The sequence below is a fragment of the Bidens hawaiensis genome, unplaced genomic scaffold (assembly GCF_021521415.1).
Source record: "Bidens hawaiensis isolate Kalapana, Puna unplaced genomic scaffold, B.hawaiensis_p1.1 tig00027301_1, whole genome shotgun sequence".
NCBI classification, from domain to species: domain Eukaryota; kingdom Viridiplantae; phylum Streptophyta; class Magnoliopsida; order Asterales; family Asteraceae; genus Bidens; species Bidens hawaiensis.
Window position 1 is genome coordinate 15832 of NW_027494408.1, and position 24948 is coordinate 40779.

Genomic DNA, 24948 nt, shown 5'->3' on the forward strand with positions numbered 1-24948 from the left:
CCTGCTACCATATCTTTTGATATCTTTACTTTTCAGAACTTTTTACTGTTGATATCTTTTCTTTTACTTTTGGAGATCTTTTCTAGGGTTTGTGTCCCCTAGGGTTTGCCTATATATAGTACTATTTTCTTAACACTTCACACACTACACTTATTCTCTTCCTCCCTTTTTGCTCTCTGCCGTTGTTCTTCAGCCGCCTCCCTCCTCTCTTGCCTCCGTTTTCTCCTCTCCTCTGCCCTGTTTTCCGGTAATATATTATATATAATAACTTATTAATTATGCTAACTTATAATCAAGACTTAAAACAAATCATTAAAACAATAATCTTGTTTATAGGTTAACTTGTGCTTGTTTAAAGTTGGTTCTTGCTTTATCTATCATCGCATCTTTATCAAGTGAGTAATCTCGTACCTAATCCCTTTTTGCTTTTAATGTTTTGGGATGTTCATGTGTTCATACAAACTTAGGGTCTTAAACTTGTTTATGAGCTTTAGTCGCGCAGTATCCCATGTGTTGAGGACGTTTACTTGGCTGTTTATTTGTATGTGTGTATCATTAACCGCTTTGTTCGGCCTATTCCGAAGTTTTCATGGATCCATTAGATGAACACGGGAGACCTATCGTTTACGGTTTTCTTTGTTTACACTTGCACAGATGTTTTTCTCGTTTTTGTGCTCAATTGGGAGCACGGATTGAACTATGAACTATGAGCTATGATCTATTTAGGCTTGATCACAATCTGATTGCACCCTTGTTAAACACCAGACATACACATGTTGCGCGCAGATTTATTGCTATCTATGTATTGTATTAAACTTGATTTCTCACCAACACGCAAGTGTTTGACGTTTATTTTAACACATGTTCAGGTTTGCAGTAGCCGTTTTGGAGCTTGTGGACACATAGGACGTTTTTACTTTTGGACCTAGATTAAAATGTATCAAGACAAGTTATTGCTGTTCGAATATTTTGATTTATAATATATTGATTTATGTTGATTTATATTATGTGTTTGCTTTGCGCGTGCGCGAATGAATGTATTTATTAAATATTGACACCCAATAGTGTCACGAGTAATGAAACAATATGTGGCGCCCCGATGTATAATCCGCCTTTGGTCGGGGTGTTACAATATAGTTCTATGTAGCTTGTATAGAGCTATATGCGGTAGGGTGATTAGGAAATTCGAACCGAAACCAAAACCCATATAATCAGATGCGAAATCTTATTCGGATATTCAAATCCGATTGATTCGAAAAACTAATTCGGATCGAATTCGGATAAGGATTTAAAATAATTCTGATAGTTCGGATTATTCGGATATCCGAATAATCCGAATAAATAACATGTTATTTAATTATTTCAAGTTTGGCTTTATTCATATTTATTTTAATTTTCAGAATTATGAGGGATCGGGGATTTATTTCGACTTTTGTTGAAGCTTGACTTTTATTTGTGGATGTTTTATTTTAATTTTCCGGTTTTGTGTTTTTATTTAATTAGACGTTTGTTTGAATGTATACTGTTAATTTCGGATTATCCGAATCCATCCGAAATCAATTCGGATCGGATAGGAACACCCCTAATTCGGATATGGTCATAAAAAATTCAAATCCGAACTAAATAAACCGAATAATCTCTTATCCAATCTGATGAACAACCCTAGTACGTGGCATCATAAACTGAAAACATGCCGACACAAACAGATATAATCCGGATCATATGTGACCCGTATAAACGTATATAACTCGTATGGACCTTAAGTGGTGTCTGGGTAACCAATGTAGTGTATCTATACGTTATAATGCAAGCCTTATGTATACAGTGTGTGAGTAGGAAAAAAAAGAATCTCATTAAGCCTAATAAAAAAAACCGTGGACCTATTCATAATGACATGGTAGTGATAATTTTTTACTTCAAATTAAAGAAGTCTTGAAATTGTTAGTTTTAATATAATATTGATTAAAATGTCCTTCTCTAAATGATGTGATGAAATGGTTAAATGTCATTATTGTTAAGACAACGCAACATCATTGCAAGCTTTAGTGGAAATTTTAAAAATTTTATGATTTAACTAAACATATAAACAAAGAAAACAAAATAATAAAACTAAGATAATGGTAACATCATACGTTGTGAACACGAGTTTGAATCCAACATATCTTACATCTTTCACAGAGGTAGATTTTTTTTTAAATGCTACAATAGTCCTAATTTTATGAATGGTTATAACTTAGAAATTCGATTATTTGTTTTTGAGGCAAAATTTTATAAAACGGTTTAACAAGGATCTAGAATCAAGACCGCACAAAAAAACGGTTTAACAGGGATCATGTATTGTTACGACTACTTGAGGAATTATACTAACACCTTAATAAGAAAAAAGTGAGAGAAAACGAATTATTCTGGACGGAGAATGGATGTAATGATTACTCCCCTTTTATAACTGAATTTTGGTCTCGTTGCGTATCGCGACAGATCCAAGAAACAGGCATCGCGTAGCGCGAGGGAGTTATAGGGTTGTCGAATCAGCCCTAGCTATGCCACGTGGTAGGTAGCGTGATAGGTTATTTAAGTACACATCGCATAGCGGATGGAAATAAAAAGTTCTATTCTATTTTCCACAAAAATACTAGCATTGCCGGTTGTAACCTAATACTATGGCAGATAATAGAATCACTCTTTATTCTATAATATGACTTTAGCTTCCGGTTCATCCCTATGTTCATCAATCATATTTCTTGCTCTGCGTAGCATAGGGATAATGAGAACATCATGTACATGCACATAAACAGGTCAAACCAACCCATAAAATCATGGACATGTAATCTCATGTAAAAAGGATACATGGTTACAAATCAAATCTCATCTGAATTTGTGAAATCAAATGCTTACCGGATCAAGACAAGAGAGGAAACTACTCCCGAATGGCTATCAATCCATAATATTCAAACTACGACTAATTACTGACGCCTACACGTCGCCATAGATGAACTTGTAAGAGAGAAGAGAGAAGGATGAGAAACCATTAAGTTTATGAGGCTATGTGTAGTGGAGGGGCTACAAAATGGAATGTTTTGCGTCATGTTGCACCCAGTCATCAAATGGTAGGTTTTTGTTTTTGGGGTGTAATGGTGTTGTAGCCATATACATACATACATATGGTACATACATACATACATACATATGGGAGGGATATTTTGAGAACCTTTATGGGTTGTAAGAACTTTAAGAACTCAATATGGACCACGCATTTAATTAAATGAGTATGAAATATGTGGATGAGAATAAATCTAATTAAAAAACTAATAAGGAGAGAGAATAAGTATTTTTGATTATTACACAAGTTTGAATGTTAGTTAAAAATGTGCAATAAGTTGATTCGGTGTGTAAAAAAATACTATAATTTTTTGCACATTACTTACACTTACGTATTACACATGTGTAAAAAAAATTCAAAAAAAAATATTGTTACCTTGAGTTCTTTCGAGTTCTTAAAACTCAAAGCGGTTCTCGAAAGAAATCAATCAAACATACATATATCTATATCTATAATATATATAAACGAAAACCCAAAAATCTTAGGTGTCGCGATGTGGTCGCTCCCCCCTTTTTTGGAGTAATCAGATTTGCTTGATTTTTAAATGGAGGCTTCTCATGCATTTTACCCAAATTCACGGGTATGAGTCTTATCAAACCCAGATATTCCTTAAATGAGTTATAACATCTCACTAAATTAAAAACTAATCTCACAAAGTATTTGATTTTAAAAATCCTATAAAGTAGGGATACACCCAAAATTAATATCTGATTTATTTTAAAAAAAAGTTATATATTATTTATAATTAAAAAATCAATTTTATAGTAAAAAAAATAAACGGGTCCTGGGTCTCATCAAACCCATATAGCTTTTAAACCGAACATCTCATTTATTTTTGAAACAATTTATCATCAAACTATAAGTATATTATTAACTTTCATACAATAAAAAAGATAAAAAGTCAAAAAATAAATAAATATTATAAACAAATAAGATAAAACAATCCCTGTAATAGGGGGATTATATATATATACACACACACACACACTAGATTAGGTACCCGTGTACAACACGGGTTTAACAAATTCAATTTTATAAGTCAAAAAACATTCGAAATATCATAACAAAAATTTGGGTATTAAATATAAAGGTAGAAACATAGAACACATTAATCATAAAACATGTAAAATATAATATGGTGGGACACAATATAAATGAAAAATACCCGGATAAATAATCACAATATAAATTATTGTTCTACACGAGTACCCAACCTAAACGTTGAAAAATACCTAAACTAATTAGAAATTATTTTCGAATCAGTCAATTTAGTAATTGAAAATTATTCAGCATTGTTATTAAGATTATAGTTCTTGATCTCGATCCTATAGGGCGAACTTTCTTTCTAATAAAACGTTGAAAGCAACAGGGAGCGTTAATAGTTCAGCCTTGGCTGTGGAAAGCATCATATGTATTTACTTCAAATATTAAAAGTTATAGAATTTCACTATTATAGTAATGTTATTATAAATGATTGAAAAAGACAATAAGTGTTCGTCCATGACGTCTTTAGCAATTTGTCCTGTCATCTTGTTTGCCTCCCGCTCAAACATTGTAAGAATCACATGACTCTAATGGGGATCTTGTATCTAAAAAAATAATTATTAAAATAAATTTAAAAGATAAAGCATGGTCATTACCATTAATAAAATGTTAAAAGAATTGAGAACCTAATTATAGGAGATGATACATAGAAGTGCAATTGTCATCGACACATTTGTACTGCTTCTTCATTTCAAAATCAGCTGAATCCTCTCCTTATCAATTCTGAAAGTTTGGTTTCAACTCCATTTTTACATAAATCACAACTGCGATAATACCATGAGTTTTTATTGCATAAAACTTTGATCTTACCAGCAAAAATAAAGGATTTAACCTGTCCAGAATTAATCAAATTTTAATAATGGTATTTTTATGGATTTAAAAACAAATAATTTTAAAAATGTAACATACCTCTGTTATTTCATTAATTTCACGAATGTTGATGGAATTAATTTCATTAAGAAATTCTTCTTCCAGTGACGAGACCATAGAGGTACCAACGGACCGATGAGAGGATGTTTCTTCACCAATGTTAGACAGAAAGCTGGCATGATGAAAGATTATTTTGTTATATTCGGTACCTAACTTTGAATAACAAAATCAGAAAGCAAGACATAATTTATAAATTAAGAAGCAGAGAGATTATTTGTTATATTCAGTGCCTAACTTTGAATAACAAAAACAGTACCTAACTTTGAATAACAAAAGAAGTAGAGAAGTCGATCTTATATATAATTAACAATCATTGAATGAGTTTAATGTATTTTGGTAACATATTATATTGAGCATAAATCAATCACTTTAACGGATTAGATTGACTATAAATCAATCAATTTAAAAGATTATATTAAGCTTAAATCATTCAATTTGACAATTACATATTTAAAATAAATTCCATAATTAAAGTTTTGTCAAAAACATATGGAGTTAACCAAAATATATAAAGGTGAAATTTAAATTTAAATTCAAAGAATTTGTCAAAATGTACAACGTAAATTTGATTCAGCAATATTAAAATCAAATAATTTCCTTAGTTAAATTCAAAACAAATCAAAATAAAACATACATATTAAAGGAAATGAATAATAATATTTTGTATTAATCCATTCCAAAGTTATAATGGGCAAACCTTTGGAAAAAGTTATTATGTGTTTTAGTGCATATATGGTTCACCAATAACAATATGCACACATACATGGTTTACTCCTTGAATTATATGATTGACATAATCACGAATTTATAGGTTACATACATGTATTTATGAATATATGAAACATCATTATATTTAAAATCATACCACAGTAAAAGAAGAACATTCTACTCTACATTTGCATGCTGGGGTCAAGACTGGCCATAACATCCCTGCGAAGAAAATAATAGAAACAAATACTAAGATCATGAGCTCAGATGTTTGCTTCAAAGTCTAAACATGATGTGATAATAACTCATTGCGTCATGGTTCTAGATTTTGTTTATAATATGTATATTCTTAACTTAAATGGCTTTAGATAGCATATTTCTTTACAATATGTATAAAGACAAAAGGATGGATATATGCATTGGCTTTAATGGCTTTAGATCAATTGTTGCACATATGTAAGTAAGTTAATAAATACAATAAAAACAGCTTTTCTTTCAAGTATAAACTGGTCAGGAAGAAACATACTAGGTTGGATAAATAGCATTTTTCAAACATTGCCATTGATTCCCGGATGAAGTGATACCTATACACATGCAAACAGTTTATAATATATCTTATATCAAATATTGAATCAACTGTGATCACATATAGGTTTTACTTTAGAAGTGTAAAAATAATGTTTTCAGTAACACAAAACCAAAATTTGCCCTGGAGTTTGTTCAGTTAGTACGAAAATAGTTGTTTATTTGTGATAAATGTCATTGACTCAAAACAACTAATTATTAACAACTTTGTTAAAACTTTAAAAGTCTTGAACATTTAAAAGTTAATATTAGTAGAGACATGAAGATGAAGAAAACAAAGCATAAAGATAATAAAAAAGTTTATAGATGTCTTACTGTGGATCCAACACCAACTTTGACCTTCCTTAACAAATGAACTTGGTACATACAGAAAAACTATGCCAACCTGCTAATTTTTAGAACAAATAATGGTACTAAATTAGATCTATAAAATAAATAAATAAATAAAAGTAAGTGAAAGAAGCATGTTTACCGAGTTACCTTGACCAAGTTGATGATGCATTTCCTATGAATTCAAGATTTTTATGCCACACTATCCTGCAGGGTAATAAATAGTTGATTAACAAATGAAACATGAATGGATAATATTCAAAAAGAAACATTTATAAGTAAAAACACGACGTTATGAAATTGATTTAGGATCAAGAATCTTTTTTCTAAATTCATCTTCATTTTAATTAAATGCTACTTTTTCAGCACAATCACACACACTAATTGAAACCAAATATGAATAACCATCTAAAAAACTAAATGAATTCATAAATCTGTAGATGAATTCAAATAACTAATCAGAAACCAATTCAATCGATTTAGGTTTATATCAATGAGAAAATAGAAACAGATAACTGATTATGCTGCAACTCAAGGTCCAAAGCTTTCAATGTCGCCTCAGATTATGCTGCAAAAGAAGTAATCTATAATAAAATCCATGAATATTTTAACAGAAGTTATATTATAAACAAACATCAATCAATAATAAGCTACTACCTAAAATTACCAATCAACAATTATCAAAATCGGCAAGCCTAGACATAGAAAAAAGCAATTAAGATAAGAAACAGAAGAATAAGATGGCCGGATCTGTTCGAATAAGAAGAATACGGTGGCTGGCTTATCAACAGCGGATAGGTTAGTAGAGATGAATCGGGCCGGGTATATGAAATGGGTTTCTAAATGGACTATGGTGGGAAGCGGTAGCGATGAGACATGGAATAAAAGATTCCGGTAGGCATAACGATGAGACTTGGATGATGATGATAACACAGTGTGATAATGATTTCCGGATCTAGAAGACATGTCGACTTTGAGTGTTGATTTGTAGATAAACTGAATCAATTTGTAAGGGGAAAGATAAATTTAAGGGTTTCTCTGAAAAATGAATGTTGTTTATGTGTTTATGAGATCAATAGGGTCGGATACCCGATATTGAAAAGGTATTTTTATGGGAGGCGGGAATTGTGAGGAACAACGTGGTAAGAAGATGCCACGTGGCATCAAGAAAGTTTTATTTATTTAGTAGTATATATATATATATATATCACACACATCCTCAATATAATAATAATAATCAACAAGGGCGAGAAATAATAATCAACAAGATGCCACGGTCGTATAGGACCGGAATCGTGTCAGATTGTGTCGGCCATCGTTTATAGTGCCTCGTATAGGCCTATACGGGCCGTATAGGCCTATATCGTAGAGGTCTATACGGCCGTATAGACACATTTTTTAAATGATGACCATTCGTTTATCTTAACAGGCTTAAATGTTGAGCTCAAGCTTAGCTTGTCAAAAGCTCAAGACTGTTTGGGGCTGGTTGACCCAGCTTGTTTATTATTAAATTTTCTAAAAAAAAAATTAAGGGTTTTTAATATTCTAGGCATACTTGTTGCTTACATATAATAAAAATTTTAGGTTTTTTTAACATATAATTCACATACATTATAATAAAAGTGCATCCTAAAATACATAATGTTTCAAATTACTTTTAGCCTAATCTTATCAACCATCATAAAGATCTTTCATGTTTTAAGCTTAGAAAATTGAAAATCTGTCTATACGGGTCGTATATACGGCTCGTATAGGCTCGTATAGTCGTTTTCCGGCAGCGATTAAGGCAGTTTGAATATTTTTGCAAATGTTTTCAATACGGTCGTATAGCCCTATACGATCGTATAGCTTTTATGGTTTTGTCAGAAGGCAATACGAGCCATTTAATGCCTATACGGTCGTATAGATTGCAAAAAACTGTTTTTTGGTCCTCTTGTCAGGCATGCGTCTATACGAGCCGTATAGACATGTGGAGGTGGTGTATGAGGATCACATCCCGTAAACAAACGAGATCACACAATGAATACGTTATTAACATGTAGACTCAATGTTCAAACGTGCAGTATCTTAAACCGTGCTTTAGATGGTTGTACGTTGCTAACCCGTGCTTCATTAACTTGTACATTTTCTAAATCAAAATCATTCACCCTCCGTATTCGAACCACCACCAACAATCAATCGCAAACACACACAATATGGATGCGGAACCATCCCGTAAGCGACCACTCTCTGACAACGACGACGACGATTTCAACAAGAAACCGCCGTAATCTCTCAACCTCTGTATTTCAATTGTTTAGGTCTATTCGCGTATAGTCATATTATTATTATTATTATTATCGTTTATTCGTCTGAATTTGATATTAATCCACTCGTTTGACCGTCCCCTAGCTATTAGTGTTTAATTGAGCTTGACTTGTATGGAATTGAATCGTACGGATGCGTTTTTACACTTTAATTTGCTAACGAAGCGTGTTTGATGAATTTGCAAAGGAATTAGGGCTTGTATTCTGGTAGTGTTAACCTAAGAGTGTTAGTTGTTGATTAGAGTGAGTACGCAGTGGAATTTAATATCGCGTGCACGTAAACGACACATGTGCTGCTATTCTGTTATTGTTTGTTCGTATTAATTTGATTTTCTGTTAGCTAATCCAGTTGTTTAGTTGAGCATAAAATGTATAATATGATTTTATTGATACGTTTTTCCGCTAAATTGCGAAAGAAAGCATGTTTGATGGAATTTGCAAAGTAATTAGGGCTTCTTTTCTGGTTGATCCTGGTATTGAACATAAGAGTGTTAGGTATTGATTAGAGTGAGTACGCTGTACGCAGTGAAATATAATATCACACACACAAACAAAATATGTACTGTTGTTGTGTATTCATCTCAATTTGATGTTTAGTAAACTAATCCAGTTATTTAATTGAGCATAAAATTTATAAGATATAATTGTATTGATATGCTTTTTCACGGCAAATTGCAAACAAAAGCATGTTTGATGAATTTTTTGTTGTCATTGTTGAATCTGCAAAGTAATTAGGACTTGTATTTTGGTTGATCCTCGTAGTGAACATAAGAGTGTTAGGTATTGATCAGAGCAAATATGCAGCGAAATATGTATTGTTATGGTTTATTCATCTCAATTTGATATTTCATAAGCTAAAATTGAGCATCAAATGTTTAAAGTATAATCGTATTGATACGTGTTATCACTGCAAATTTCCAACAAAACATGTTTGATGAAATTTTCATTGCTATTGTTGAATCTGCAAAGTAATTAGAGCTTGTAATCTTGTATTTTGGTTGATTCTGAGCTACCACTTACTGTACTCCCTTGTTTTGCTCACAAGACACTTTGTAAACTAATATTTATGTTCAATTAGGGTTTTGATTAGGTGTTTTTGAATGATGAATTTGTAGGCAAAAGAAGGTGAGGTTTCCTAAAGGAAAGAAGGTGAAGTTTAATGATGAAGTGCATGTGGCAAATGTACCAAAATTTACTGAAGATGAAGCAGAGGAGTTGAAGGATTCCAAGCTTGTAGAAAAAGCGCGGTCGAAAAGACGGAATCAGAACAAAGCTGGACTTGAAATTGAGGCAACTGGAGATCTTCTTCATGATGTTGCTGTTTCTGAAATGCATTATGAGGTAATTTAGATTTAGATTCTTTTACCGTCTTGTAGCTTTCATTATGGTTTGTTTTTTCCTGCTTTAAGTTTTCCATACCAGTGTTTAATGTTGATAAGATCGAAGTTGCATACATCGTAGATGCAATAACAACCGGTCTAGCAAATAAACTGGAGGATGTATAAATTAGTATACTACATTGTAAAAGTATTCACCTTGTTCTAAAATTGGGCTAAACACTAATCATAGATAAGATTCCACAATTTTTTTTTCTAATGTTGGTAAATGCCTGTTTTTGTGCTGTAGCTCTTTTATGAATTGTTTTATAAGCTGTAATAAAAGCATGTCATGGATATGGGTCGTCTGTTTGACATAGTTTGTGGGAATATGTGGATAGGAAACCAGTTACCTGCAGTCAAATGTTGCACATGGAAGACACTAAGAAAACATGTATTTTAGATCTTGATTCTTGAAACATGGTTTCAGGATGGTATTGTTGAGGTGTTAAAATCTTTTATATGCATACTTAATTTGGTTTATGGATCGAACGAAAGATTTAGTCATTTAGAAATCTTATTATATCATAATATTGACCTTTGCATTTTTTTATTTATTATATATCAATGTAAACCGTAATGAGGCCGCCTGAGCGTCTAGTACTCTAGTTCTACTAAGTTTTTTTTAAAACACTGAAGTATATAGAACGCATTTTCTGCATTCCAACTTTACTCTAATATAAATTCTAATTGAAAGAAACCAAACGGTATATCAAGCTAAAATGCTTCCAATCATACTTCTCAATATGAATTACTTGCTGCCTGTTTCAAGTTTCAATTGAAATTGTACTTACAAAAACCAATGTAATCGTTAGATTGTCTAATGTTATAGCCTAGTATGATGGCCAATGGGTTTTAGGGTTTAGCTTATGCTTATTTCTTGTATAGTTATATGATGTAAATACGCAATCGGTACATAATTGATAATACTATGCTGGAAACCACTTTTTACTTTGTTAACTTCGATTACATTAATAAAGAACACTAATGATACATGGTTACTTTTTGCAGGATAATGAGCAACTTGAAGATGATGGTGTTAAGCTTGAACCTTTCAATCTTGAACAAGAGAGGAAAGAAGGTTATTTTGACCAGACAGGAAACTATGTCGAGTATGTCACCAATGACATCAAGGTACAGCATTTGATTCCCTGGTTGCTATAAAGTGAATGCGTATACTATTTCACCTTCATTTCTTTAATTATCTTTGTAGGATGCATGGCTTGATAGCATTGATGCTGAACCAAAGTTTGTACAAAAACACTCTTCAGTCACAAACATTGTTGCTGAAGCTGTGGATCTTACAAGTCAAGATATTGGAAAGATTAAAAGACGGATAGCTGATGTGCTTGAACCATGGGAAACAGTAAGTTTCTTTTTATGATAGTTTTGCTTAACACTTCAATTTTTGTGACAGCAATCTCATATTGAATATAATATTCTTTTTAGGTTCTTCAAGCTTTAAGAAGGTTGAAAGGAAATAGAAAGGAAAAAATGTCAGCAGAAACAAAAGTTGTGTTTGATAAACTAACTGAAGACGCCATCAAACTTATGGATGATGGCGATTACAGTTAAGATCATCTTATTTCAATATTTGTTTTAGGATCTTATCATATTAAGTTGTTAACTTTTTGACTTATGTTAAAAGTATAATATTTTGTTGCAGATGTATATCATGAGAAACAGGAGATCTTTCAAAGGGAAGCAGGTTAGAACTATAATATTTTAGTGCTAATGTAGTTTTCATAAATAACATACTTATTGTTTTACTTTTCTGACTTAAAAGAGGGATTTGAGAAGCTAGCACGAGCTAGAGGAGAAGGCACCTCTTCAAGTTCAGCAAGTGGAATACATGAAGCAGATAATAATAATAATACTTCAAACAATGATGATGACTTTGACATGTTTGCAGATGATGATGTTGAAAAGGCTGCCGTCGATCCATCAAATGGTATGTAGATATGTTTTCTAGTTTTGTTTTTCATTCAATTTATCATATTATTAGTATTATTGTTATATTACAGTGGCTCAAGTTTTATTTTCAATTGCAGGCACTGGGCCTACAGAAAACGACTATGTTTTTGACGAGTCTTCGGGGTATTCATCTGGTTGTGTCATTTTGTGTTTTTCTGCCAGTTTGTTTGACTAACGGTTAATTATATTTCTGCAGGTATTACTACAGTAGCAGTTTGGGTTATTATTATGATCCCGCTTCCGGACTGTATTGCAATGCAGCTTCTGGACAGTGGTACGATATTCTTTATAATGTGCAACTATTTCTTTTAGTAGTTTGTTCAATCATTCAAATTTCAAAGTTCCAGCTAATCTGAGTTCTACATCTCATATATTATTTCTTTTACCTGTAAACATATGTTTTACAGGATAATGAAAATTAGAGGGTTTTTTTTATTATTAATTTTACCATAATGGTGTAGTTAAAAAACTTATCTACCAAATAGGCATAGTTTCAAAATTATTTACCAATTTGGGTGTTTTTGAAAAGTAACATTTTCTCACTCTTAATCTCATTGGATAACCATTAACCAATATTTAAAAAAATTAAAACCTTTTTTTTATAAAAATACATACATGATCTTATGTTTTAAAAAATATATATTTTTATTAATATGCATGCATGTTTACATCTGGACATTTCATGAACATATCTTTGTAATATCCAAGTGTTTCTTACATTAAATGATCATAAATTATAAGATTATAAATGGAGTTATATAAATTAATCATATAGTAAAATTATTAATCGATTATTTTTATCAAATTGAATTTTACCTGAATGTTTTTATTACATCACTTTTATTTTAACTAGTAAAATTATCATTGGTATCAGTTCATTACGCTACGCTACGGTCACACTATTTGGTAAAATTATGTGTCCTTAGTTCTGATTTTTTTAAAGTATTGGTTTAGTGGTTGTCCAATGAAATAAAGAGGGTGAAAAAGTTACTTTCTAAAAAAGCCCGTTTTAGTAAATAGTTTTGAAACTACACTAATATGGTAAATAAGATTTCCAACTACATCATTTTGGGAAAATTTCATGAAAATTATTCATCACAAAAACTTGTAATATGTGAAATGTGGATGTTAATGCTGTTTTTTAGAAAGGTCACATTTATTATTTCTTTTACATTTTTTAATGTTTAGAAACTTGATGTCATCGTTCCAGGTACTCTTATAACCAACAAACCGGGGCATATGATGAAGTACAAGCAGAAACAGCAGCAACAGAGGAAACCAATACAAGCTAGTGGAATATCAGGTTTACTCTCTTTCATGTATCTTGTACAAAGTGAAGATGAGTTATGTAACTCAACTGCTTTTATCCTAAAAAAATTACGGCTTAGCGTCTTCACGGTTTTCGGTTTTGATTAGTGTTGAGATGAATGTTTGTACACACATATGAAACCTATAGTTTTTGCTTGGTTCATGTATTTGGTTCAACATTCTAAAGCTTTGTTGGTTGAGGACACAATGTAGGGTGTTAATGAATCAGTCCAAGCTCGACTAAGATCAAGTACAGTTTAACTCAAAAGAGCTCGAGCTCCGCTCATTTTAAGTTCTATACAACACAACGAGCCAGTCGAGTGTGAAAGCTTTGAATCAAAGATCTATAACATAACATATATAATTTAATCGTTTAGGTTTGCAAAGCTTGATGTATGATGCTCATTGAGCTTGTCATAAAAATTGGGCAATATTTGATGTTATTTGAATAACATATATTTGTATTATAATATCTGAATCAGAGTTTGTCATAAAAAAAACAAGTAACTTTGAAACCCAATTTACTTTGAAAGGAACACTAAAAGCCCTATATTATGATTCTGTAGATTGTCTAGGTCCGGGTCACTTACATCATCTTTTCTAAGACCTCCGGATTAAGATCCCAGAACAAACCAAGCCTTTGCTCATGTTGGAGCTTCTTGATTTCCCCTAGACTTATTTCTTGCTGAATTTTTGCAAGTCCCCCGGTTATATCCATAGGAGTGTTTGTTGTTAGAATATGTGTTACTGAAACTTTCTCTCTGACTTCTACCTCTTTTTGAAAATATAGACTCAAAGAAGCTTCTATTTTTAGGCTTTGAAGGTGGCTAACTCTTTCTTATTATTAGTAAGATAAGTTGCCTTAGTTTCATAACATGTTTCAACCCCCCGACTTTTCATGAATGTGGAATTAGATCCACTAAATTTTAGCGTGTTGAAGAATTATCTTCGTACTCCAGCCCGTATGGAAGGTCCCCTTTCTTTTGGCATGGTACCGCCACGTGGCTTAATCCCGGACCACTACTTTAGGAATAAGACACAATAATATAACGCACACCAGAGAAGAGAGTACCATCTTTATTATAAGATAGACCTCTGTGCCCTTTCTTAATAGACGGAGCAATAGTCACTTGACAACTCGAAAACGAATTAGCACAAACCTACGTGATCCATATTCGCTTACGTACCAGGTGTGCTTTGTCATACCCTGTCTACTCTTTCCATCAAATTTCACTGTAGAAATATTCGGTTAGTGAAGCAAAAGACTAGCATTTATCTTGATATTATAAAGGATACATTTGCACGTAGTGTATATGATAGAAGTGTAATTGTGTTTGGTTGAAGGGTTACGGGTTGACGGGTTAAATATGTGAACTTGAACATGACCCGTATTTTATTCGTTATCATGTGTGTGTTGGAAACACTTAAACTTGGGTCGTGTTTTAGACTAACTTGTTTAATGTTCATTCGTGAATATAGGTATATTATTATTCCGTGAGTTAGTAACAATTTATTTAATTAATTAAATAATTCAAGCACAAATAAAAATCTTCGTAATTATCGTCTACTTATTTTTTTTTTCAATTGTCTCTCATTCACATTATAGAACTATTTAATGTAAACTTATGGTTATCTCCTATTACTGTAGATATAATGTAATATATTTTAATTAGGTTGTTTGTTACATTTCACCATGTGTTATCATCTATTACAATGTTTTGCTTTTTATAGTTGTGGATTTTTTACTTTTTCTTTTTGCCTTCCCTTACTTTTATGCAGAGTTGCACACTGATACAACCAATACATACATATATTACATGTGTTTTGGTTTTTGTAATTTATTTCACTTTACAAGTTGCATAAATAGTTAGATGTTATGTAAGTATGTAACTGATGAAACCACTAGATAGATAAACAAAATAAACATTTGTATGGGGGAAAATTTAGTACAATCACTCAAAAATATCAAGAATCCTATCTGAAAACCACCTATCTTAAATACACGGACCCGTGCAGTGAAACGTGGGTAAAATACTAGTTCACAATCAAACAAACCTAGTTACATATGTTTAGCTTGAGATTATAAAAGCCGAAATTAAATGATTAAAGAATAGGTGGCCATAATTAATGAAATGAAATGGTTGGAAATAAAGAGTTTGTAAAGGGGAAAATAGATTTTAATTATAAAAAATGAAAATTATTTTTACTTTGTAATAAATGCAACATTAAAGCTTGTTATATTGGTGACCCTTTCATGATGTCTCCATCTTTTCCATGTATACTTTTATAGTAGTGAGCATCACGATCGTAAATATCTATTCATTTCATTTATATCATCGATAGCTCACAAATTGACTAAACAAATATATCGTTAAAGAGACAAGGTGTTGTTTTCACAATTTAACAAATTATTTAAAATTTCATTTTTTTTTTAATTTGAGATAAGCTATAATTAACAAAGGACTTGGTTGGGAGATGATTTTGGTTCATTCCCATTTAAACTGTTTCTAGTTCTTATAGTAGAAAAATTATTTAAGGTCGTTAATTATTCTTGTTACTTAAACAATAACAACTTGATTCCACTAAAAGTTAAATTTTTTTATTTGCTAAAAGGGCGGTTTAAACTTTAAGCATACTTCCCACAAGAATAGAGTTATGAAAAATTAGCTCTAACATCCCTTCTACATGTGTAATCAGCAACACCGAGTGTACAAACCATTTGTTAATCTCCCGCAATTATACGATAATGAGCTAGTACATCAATGGTTTAATCTATCAGTAACGGCCTATTAAGTGAAAGAGGTAACTGACCCATCATACCAGTAATGTAACCAATGACACTTCTAACTTTCACTTTTATTGAGTCAACATCACTGTAACAAAGAAGCAACGTCATTCATCTTTAATTTTTGGAAAAATGGATTTTAATAATCCCAACTTAAATAATCCCTATTTTGAAAGTAGCTGTCACTGGTCCCAACTTTCACACTATTTATTTTCATTGGACCTCCGTTAAAAAAACTTAACGACGTTATGTTTTTTTCCAAATTTCAAACTGATATTTTAGGGCTTTTGATCGGAATGAGAATACGAGTCGATTGATGTAAAACTTAACTCGAAACGACGCTTCAAACAGCTTGATTTTTGTTAATTAAAAATTTAAACACCGAAATTGAAGCTTCCTTTAGTCGTTTGGACCACCGTTTGGAAGTAAGTTTTACATCAATCGACTCGTATTCTCATTCCGATCAAAAGCCCTAAAATATCAGTTTGAAATTTGGAAAAAAACATAACGTCGTTAAGTTTTTTTTAACGGAGGTCCAATGAAAATAAATAGTGTGAAAGTTGGGACCAGTGACAGCTACTTTCAAAGTTGGGATTATTATCAGTCAACTGCATTAAGTTGGGATTATTAAAATCCAATTTTCCTTAATTTTCACTTTTTTACTATGCAAACATTTTAACTGAGTCACTTGATATGAATTATTATTATTATTATATATTAAAAAAATTCTTCACACTAGCATAACATGTTTTTTTTCCTGAACGACCAACTAAGTAACGCCAGGTACTTCGTACGTGGCCCCCATTGGCTAAAGGTAGCCCGAGTCGGCCACTAGTCCGGACGGACGGAGCCCCTAGCGATCCACCTATTGAGAGATTCACCGGATAAAACCCGACCCCCACGCCCGCCAAATGGCACGACAGCGAGGAGCCGGTAAAACTGGGTGAGATCAGGACTCGAACCCTGACAAGTCAGAGTCATCCCTCATATATTCCATATAAATTTGTGATAATGAAGTTTGAACCCCTTACATCTCACTTTCACTTGTAAAGTGACTGCTCTATCATTGAGCCACATCTAATTTATATTATTATTATTATTAAAAAAATTCTTCACACTAGCATAATACGAATTATTATTATTATTGTTATCATTATTATATATTAAAAATTTTCTTCACACTAGCATAATATTAATATTATTATTGTTATTATTATTATTATTATTATATATTAAAAAACTTCTTCACACTAAAAATATATTATTATTATTAAAAAAATTCTTCACAGTAGCATATTCTAACAAGTAACACCGGTCCAAACTCCAAACGCACCTATATTAATATAATAACTATGAACGTAATTAATATCCAGTGACAATAAACCACGTGGACACAATTAGACCCAAAAACCAGGGTTTCAACTCTCTAATCCATCAACTGTAGTATTCACAACCTTCAAACAATAACAATAATGGAGTAGTAACAGCTCTTTGATTATTAATATTAATATTAATAATAATAATGCACAATGGCAGAAGAGAACGGATCGAGTACAAGCAACCGAATCAGAGGAGGATTAATTTCCACGGACTCAGTTGAATCGTTCCGTTGGGTGTTTCAAGACGCGGATGATTCAGAGATCGATGACGAACTGCCGTTGCGAAATGACGTGGATTCTGAGGACGAAGATAATAATAATAATAATGCGGAGTATAAACTGATTCGGACTGGACCGAGGATTGATTCGTTGGATGTGGAGACGCTTGAGGTCTCAGGTGCTCAACGGATTGATTTGGAGGTACTTATCATGTTGATTTTATTAATTTAGATTATTATTATTTTATTATATGCACTGGTTAGGTTTAGAATTGTAGTTGTATTTGAAGGATTGGAGATTTAGAAATTGGAAACTATTAATTTTGGAACTAATGTTAGGGTTTAGGTCAGCAAAAACCGAAGCATAACCGAAAGCTGAAGCGTTAACTGAAATAACTAACCGAAATTAACCATAGCCGACGAAATTAATCGGTTATTGTTAAGTGAATCTGCTTAAGTGACCATTTGGTTATGGTTACGGACTTATGGTTAGTGTGTCTTTGTTAATTTTTTTTTAAATAAATATTTCTTCATATATTAAATAAAAGGATCTAATTACAATAGAGAGGTGGGTAAGCGGGCAACAAACTGCGCCAAATTGACTTTAATAAATATTTCTTTGTTAATTGACTTTAACCAAACCTCTTTTTCCAAATTTTATACCTATGTTTAGTCTTTTAGAGTCAGGTTATCATACAATAATCCTTAACGTACAAAAACATACGCGAATCATGCTCAAGGCAAAAACAAAACGTTCAAAGTCAAAAACAAAATGCTCAAAGCCAAAATACAAAAACGCTCAAGAAAATCATTGGACTCTCAAAACGGGTTTCGTGAAGAAAAGTAAAAAAAATGATCGATTAACGATCCAAATCTGTTTTTTTCATTGAATCGATGATTAATTGGGTATGCATTGATGATTCCTAGATGTTGGGATGTGATTTCATGGATCAATTTCGTGAATATAGGTATTTTTGTACGTTAAGGTGCATTAAGGATTATTGTATTCTATCCTTTATCTAGTCTTTTATACCTCCATTTCTAGATTCAAACATTTGAAATTTATGCTGCAATTGTCTATAACCGAGATTGGAATACCATAACCAAGTTTGGAACCGGCATATTTCAGCTTCGAAACTTCAACCACGAGACTGGAACACCATAACAAAGGCATTTCTAATCGGAACAAAGGAAAAAAAAATAATTAAAAAAAACATTGGACAATTAACCAAACTTAGGGGCTCTTTAGCAATCTTGTGCTGAATCAATAAGAGGACTGACGGATTAAGAGGTAGCCTCTGAATTATTCAGCATGTCTCTGAAACTTAACCATTATGAGGCTCCATGAGCCTGTAAGAGGTGTAACAAAACACTCTCTACCTCGAGGTAGCCTCTTAATGATTCCATTAAGAGGCTACAAAACAGCCCCTTAACCGAAACCGACCAATAAATGACGGTTAACCGGCCTATGGTGAACCGACCATTCGGTTATGGTTAAGCCCCAAAATTCAATCGAACCAACTTTGTCCACCCCTAGTTTAGGGTTGCCTTGAAACATGATATTTATACATTATGATGAGTGTGACAGTATCTAATTTCAAAATTGTATTTGCAGGATGTTACTTTTAGTAAAAGCATTAAACTGGCTTTTCAAACGCTAGGGGTTGTTTTTGGGGATGTTGGAACAAGTCCACTGTATACATTCAGTGTGATGTTCAGCAAGGCTCCAATAGAGGGAAAAGAAGATATTATTGGAGCTCTATCTCTTGTTATATATACACTCATTTTAGTCCCACTTGTCAAATATGTGATAGTTGTTCTTTGGGCAAATGATGATGGTGAAGGTAAGTTTTAACATCAGTTCATGCTTGATTTAAATCTTATGGTCACATGTAAGTTAAATGGTGTTTGATTTTTGGTGGAATGTGTGTTGCAGGTGGTACATTTGCTTTATACTCACTTATATGTAGGCATGCTAAGGTTAGTCTACTACCAAATCAGCTTGCTTCTGATACACGTATATCAAGCTTCAAGTTGAAGGTTCCATCTGCAGAACTTGAAAGGTCATTGAAAATAAAGGAACGCCTTGAAGCTTCATTAGGGTTGAAAAAGCTTCTTTTGATGTTGGTTCTTGCTGGTACTTCAATGGTGATTGCTGATGGTGTTGTTACACCTGCAATGTCAGGTTTCTAGTACTTTCCTTATTTCTCTTGCACTATCTATTGGAGATTATGATACACATCTCTTAAACAGTTGTTTTTGTTATTTGAATTCTATCTTATTTAATTATTTCTGTTGCACAGTTATGTCTGCCGTTCGTGGTTTGAAGCTTAAAGTTCCTATGGTTGAGGAAGGTGATATGATATTACGAGTTTACAACTAGTTTTTATCAGCAGGATAATAAACAGTTCATATGATGTCAAGATTTTATATCTTCTTTTTTTATCTAATGCAGATGAGGTGGTGATGATTTCAGTCGCGTATCTTATTGTTTTGTTTAGTGTACAAAGAATTGGAACAAGTAAGATTGGGCTTGCAATTGGGCCAGCCTTATTTATATGGTTTTGCTCTCTTGGGGGAATTGGCATCTATAACCTTGTGAAACATGATAGCAGTGTATTGAAGGCATTTAATCCTGTTCACATCTATTATTATTTCAAGAGGGACTCAGTTAAAGCCTGGTATTCTTTGGGTGGATGTCTATTGTGTGCAACTGGTAAGTGCCCATGCAGTCATGCTGATCTTTTAATATTAGCTCATTATGTGCTGTTCTATTTTGGATAACAGGTCAAACCGAGTTCGGTGCAAAATTGATAACCTTTAGCTCATGTTGGTTGTCCCACAACTTTTTTTTTTGGGTTCATTTCTTGAACTTTTCTATCAATAGTTAGCACATTAAATATGATAACAAAAACATTTTATTACAATAATAGTATGAAAGTACAAGTAAAATTATTTGGGAGGTTGTTTGCACTAAATATACATTTTAGGATATTTTTGACCCATCTCCCTTTTTCTTTTAATTATTCAGCCTGGTATATGTAATTAATATTATGACCTTTGTTTCTTTTCTGCTGGTATACTTCAGGTTCAGAAGCAATGTTTGCAGATCTTTGCTATTTTTCTGTGGGAGCTATCCAGGTATTACAAATGTTTTAATGCACGCTTTTTTCTTTCTGTTGTTTTCTTCTGAATTGCATAAGATGGAATCTGAATTTTGCAGCTAATTTTTACCTTCCTTGTACTTCCGTGCCTTTTGCTCGGTTACTTGGGTCAAGCTGCCTACCTCATGGATCACAATGGTCATGCACAGCAGCCTTTCTTTTCTTCTATCCCAAGTAAGCCTTCTTTTCTGTTTCTGCCAGCCTGGCACCCATCAATTACATTTTGTTTATCTTATTCTGAATGCAGACCTCTTGATTGTTAATATTTCAACGAAATGTTAAAGGTGGTGGAATGGGCTGTTGTATAATCTTTCACACTTTTTGCCAATAATCTAATTGGTTGAATAAAATATTTAAGAGGTTTTAGCGTTAAAGACACAGACAATATTGTAAACAAGCAACACAGTTTCTCAAAATTTTCACATGGGTCATGTTACTAATCAATAAAATGCTGAAAATATAACACTTGACTTAGAATAATGACTATTTTGGCACTACATAGTGGGTTGCTATATTATGACATCACCTGATAGAAATACACTTTGCCCAACTTTCAATCCTTTTCTTATTACATAATCATAAGCATAAACTTGATTGACTCATTTATACATAAACGAATTGAAATTGTTTCTGTCATGGTATGCAGATGGTTGCTTTTGGCCAGTCTTCCTGATTGCTAATATTGCAGCATTGATTGCTAGTAGAACAATGACAACAGCAACTTTTTCGTGTGTCAAACAGTCAATAGCGCTCGGTTGTTTTCCTCGTTTAAAAATCATACATACTTCTCGCAAATTCATGGGTCAGATTTATATTCCAGTTTTGAACTGGTTCCTGCTCGCCTCCGCACTTCTTCTTGTTTGCTTCATTGCAAGCACTGAGGAGATTGGAAATGCATATGGTACTCCTTCCTTATATTATTTTCCATTTGCAAACCTTTATATATGTTGGTAACCGTTTGTTCATTAGGTGCATTATTCATGTGAAATTAGCACTGACAATCTATGATGTTCCCCAGACTGTAATGGTTGTGAACTTTTAGCGGTTGCAAAATGGGCATGCTGGGTAGCACTGTAGCAGTACTTAACTGGGTTGGGTTGGTTTTATTTGACTTGAAACACTTATTGTTACAACTTTTGTGAAGTATTTTTTGTGTCAAACATGTTACAAAATTGTATTATCTCAGTGATTATCTACTTTTGTTTTAATAAAACAACACAGGGGGTCATAACTTAGGGGTGTAATTGAGCCGAGTTGAACTCGAGATTGGCTTGTTAGAAAATTTGAAGCTCGAGCACAGCTCGTTTTTCATATAATTATTTTTTAGTTATTTTATTTATATCCAAATGTAATGATTTCTTTATTATATATTTGCAATTATAGTTTTATATAGTATAACAATACAACATAATTTATATTATTTACTTATTTTTATCACAATTCTATATAATCATTTTATTACTTAACATATCTATAGACTATATAATACTAAATAAAAATTATCATATGTATAGTTAATGGGCTCGTTTAGGTTTACGAGCTACCCGAGTTCGGTGTATGAAGCTTTCGTTTGTTTTTGAGATTATGTTTAGGCTCAGGCTCGTTTAAGTTCGGTTCAATATGGGATCTTAGTGAGTTGATCTCGAATAGCTCACCAGCGGAACGTTTGACCTACTTTAGGTCGACTGTTTGACTCATTTGACATGTTCTCTTTTCTTTATGTTAGCGCGTATGAAGTTAGCCCTTTATCTAATATTAATTTGTATAACAAATACAGGCATTGCTGAGGTTGGAGTGATGATGATGACTACAATCTTAGTAATTCTTGTAATGCTTCTTATATGGCAGATAAACATCATTCTCATTCTGTTCTTTTCCATCATTTTCCTCGGGCTGGAAACTGTATTCTTTTCATCAGTTTTACATGGCATTAAAGACGGAAGCTGGCTCATATTAGTATTTGCAATGGTCGTTTTTTTCATCATGTACATATGGAATTATGGCAGCAAACTCAAATATGAAACCGAAGTCAAGAAAAAGATGTCAATGGATGTAATGTGCCAATTGGGTAGCAATCTTGGAACTGTTAGAGCTCCCGGTATTGGATTGCTTTATAATGAGCTGGCGAAAGGCGTGCCCACAATATTTGGTCAGTTTCTTGCCACTCTGCCAGCTGTACATTCAATGATTATTTTTGTGTGCATAAAAAATATACCTGTTCCTTCTGTGTCCCCGAGTGAGAGATTCTTGTTTAGAAGAGTTTGCCCAAAAAGCTACCACATATTTCGTTGTATTGCCAGGTAATTATTTACTTTCATGTTTGTAGCATGTTAGTTAGCCTTCTAAACAAACCGAACGTTCAGTGAACCATTTATGTACTGTGTGGTGGCGTTATGTTAAATGAAAACAACTTTTTTGTTCATTTACTTAAATGAACGAACATGAACACATGTCTTGTTCGTTCATTTATGTTCGTGAACGCTCGTTGTACGATCCTTTACGTTCATTTACATTCGTATATGCTCATTAGCTTATGTTTATTTAACTTCATTCGTTTACGTTTGTGAATATGTATATAAATTTTTTAGGCCCATTACAATCTAGTCTAATTTTAATAACTTATTAGGCCCATCACATTGCCCTTTACATTTACTTATAATTGGTTTTGCCTCAGTTATATCGTTCATTAATGTTCAATTATGTTCATGATCCGTCTGTTTAAAATTTTAACAGACACATAAACGAACATGAACACACTTGTTTTCTTAACGCACGAACAAGAACAAGAAAAAGAAAAAGAAAAAGAAAACCTTGGTCGTTTGTTTGTGTTCGATTGTTTGTTCTGTTAAGTTAAACGAACAAACACGAACATGCCCCTTCCATATTCGTTCAGTCTGTTTACATGCATTATGTTAGTTTATGCGCATATGGGCAAGGCCTGGTGGATTGGGTGACAGGCCTAAAGTCTAAACTATCCGTTTGACCCGAGACTTGGTAATCCAATTCCCAGGTTGGCAGGTTTAACATTTGGATTATTACAGATATGGTTACAAGGACGTCCATCGAGAGAACCACCAAATATTTGAACAGCTTCTAATCGAAAGCCTCGAGAAGTTCATCCTCCGAGAAGCAAAAGAAAGATCACTAGAAAGTGATGGGGATGACGAATCCGACACCGAAGACGAACCCTCACGCGTTCTACTTAATCCAAACGGGACCGTTTATTCACTTGGTGCCCCTCTCTTATCCAAATACAAAAACAAAACCGCTAAACGCCCCGTAACATCTGAAGCAAGCACTTCACACGAGCCACAAGCTGGCCCTAGCAACTCTGTTCAAGATAAGAGCCTTGAAAACGAGCTAGCGCTTTTTCACATGGCTAAGGAATCGGGGGTAGTTTATCTTCTCGGTCATGTATCCATCAGGGCGCGAAAAGACTCGTGGTTTACTAAAAAGTTGGCGATAAATTATTTTTATGCGTTTTTGAGGAAGAATTGTAGGAGGGGGATTGCTACTTTAAGTGTCCCGCATACTCGTTTGTTGGAAGTGGCCATAACACATATGGTTTGAGCTGATGCCATATAATATGGTTTGGCTCGAGCCGACAAGGTGGAACCATGGACCGTCGGTTTTGAAGTTTCGGTTATGGGTTTTGGATGATATAGAATTGTTGTGGATTGTTTGTATATTCATTTCAGATGTTTGCTTACTTAACATGTGTGTAGTTGATGAAAGTGAAAG

At 32.9% G+C, this 24948-nt stretch overlaps 2 protein-coding genes across 3 annotated transcripts; both read left to right on the forward strand.

Moving 5' to 3' along the window:
• Nucleotides 1-8841: 8841 nt before the first annotated feature.
• On the forward strand, nucleotides 8842-14264 carry LOC143575154 (uncharacterized). 2 transcript variants are annotated; one of them, XM_077059598.1, is made up of 11 exons: nucleotides 8842-8963; nucleotides 10119-10344; nucleotides 11391-11513; nucleotides 11593-11745; nucleotides 11829-11949; nucleotides 12046-12087; nucleotides 12166-12330; nucleotides 12431-12476; nucleotides 12550-12627; nucleotides 13564-13656; nucleotides 14228-14264. In XM_077059598.1, exons 1-10 carry the CDS (start codon nucleotides 8893-8895, stop codon nucleotides 13643-13645), a joined length of 1107 nt encoding a protein of 368 aa, XP_076915713.1. In that variant the 5' UTR covers nucleotides 8842-8892; the 3' UTR covers nucleotides 13646-13656; nucleotides 14228-14264. The 2 variants fall into 2 exon arrangements, with proteins under 2 accessions (XP_076915713.1, XP_076915712.1); XM_077059597.1 differs by lacking the exon at nucleotides 14228-14264 and having other exon boundaries at nucleotides 13564-13869.
• Nucleotides 14265-17819: 3555 nt separating this feature from the next.
• LOC143575155 (potassium transporter 7-like) lies at nucleotides 17820-24948 on the forward strand. The gene is made up of 10 exons (XM_077059599.1): nucleotides 17820-18245; nucleotides 19659-19887; nucleotides 19980-20228; nucleotides 20347-20397; nucleotides 20499-20759; nucleotides 21132-21184; nucleotides 21267-21381; nucleotides 21854-22108; nucleotides 22985-23507; nucleotides 24249-24948. The coding sequence occupies exons 1-10, from the start codon at nucleotides 17976-17978 to the stop codon at nucleotides 24775-24777; spliced, it is 2535 nt and encodes an 844-aa protein (XP_076915714.1). The 5' UTR covers nucleotides 17820-17975; the 3' UTR covers nucleotides 24778-24948.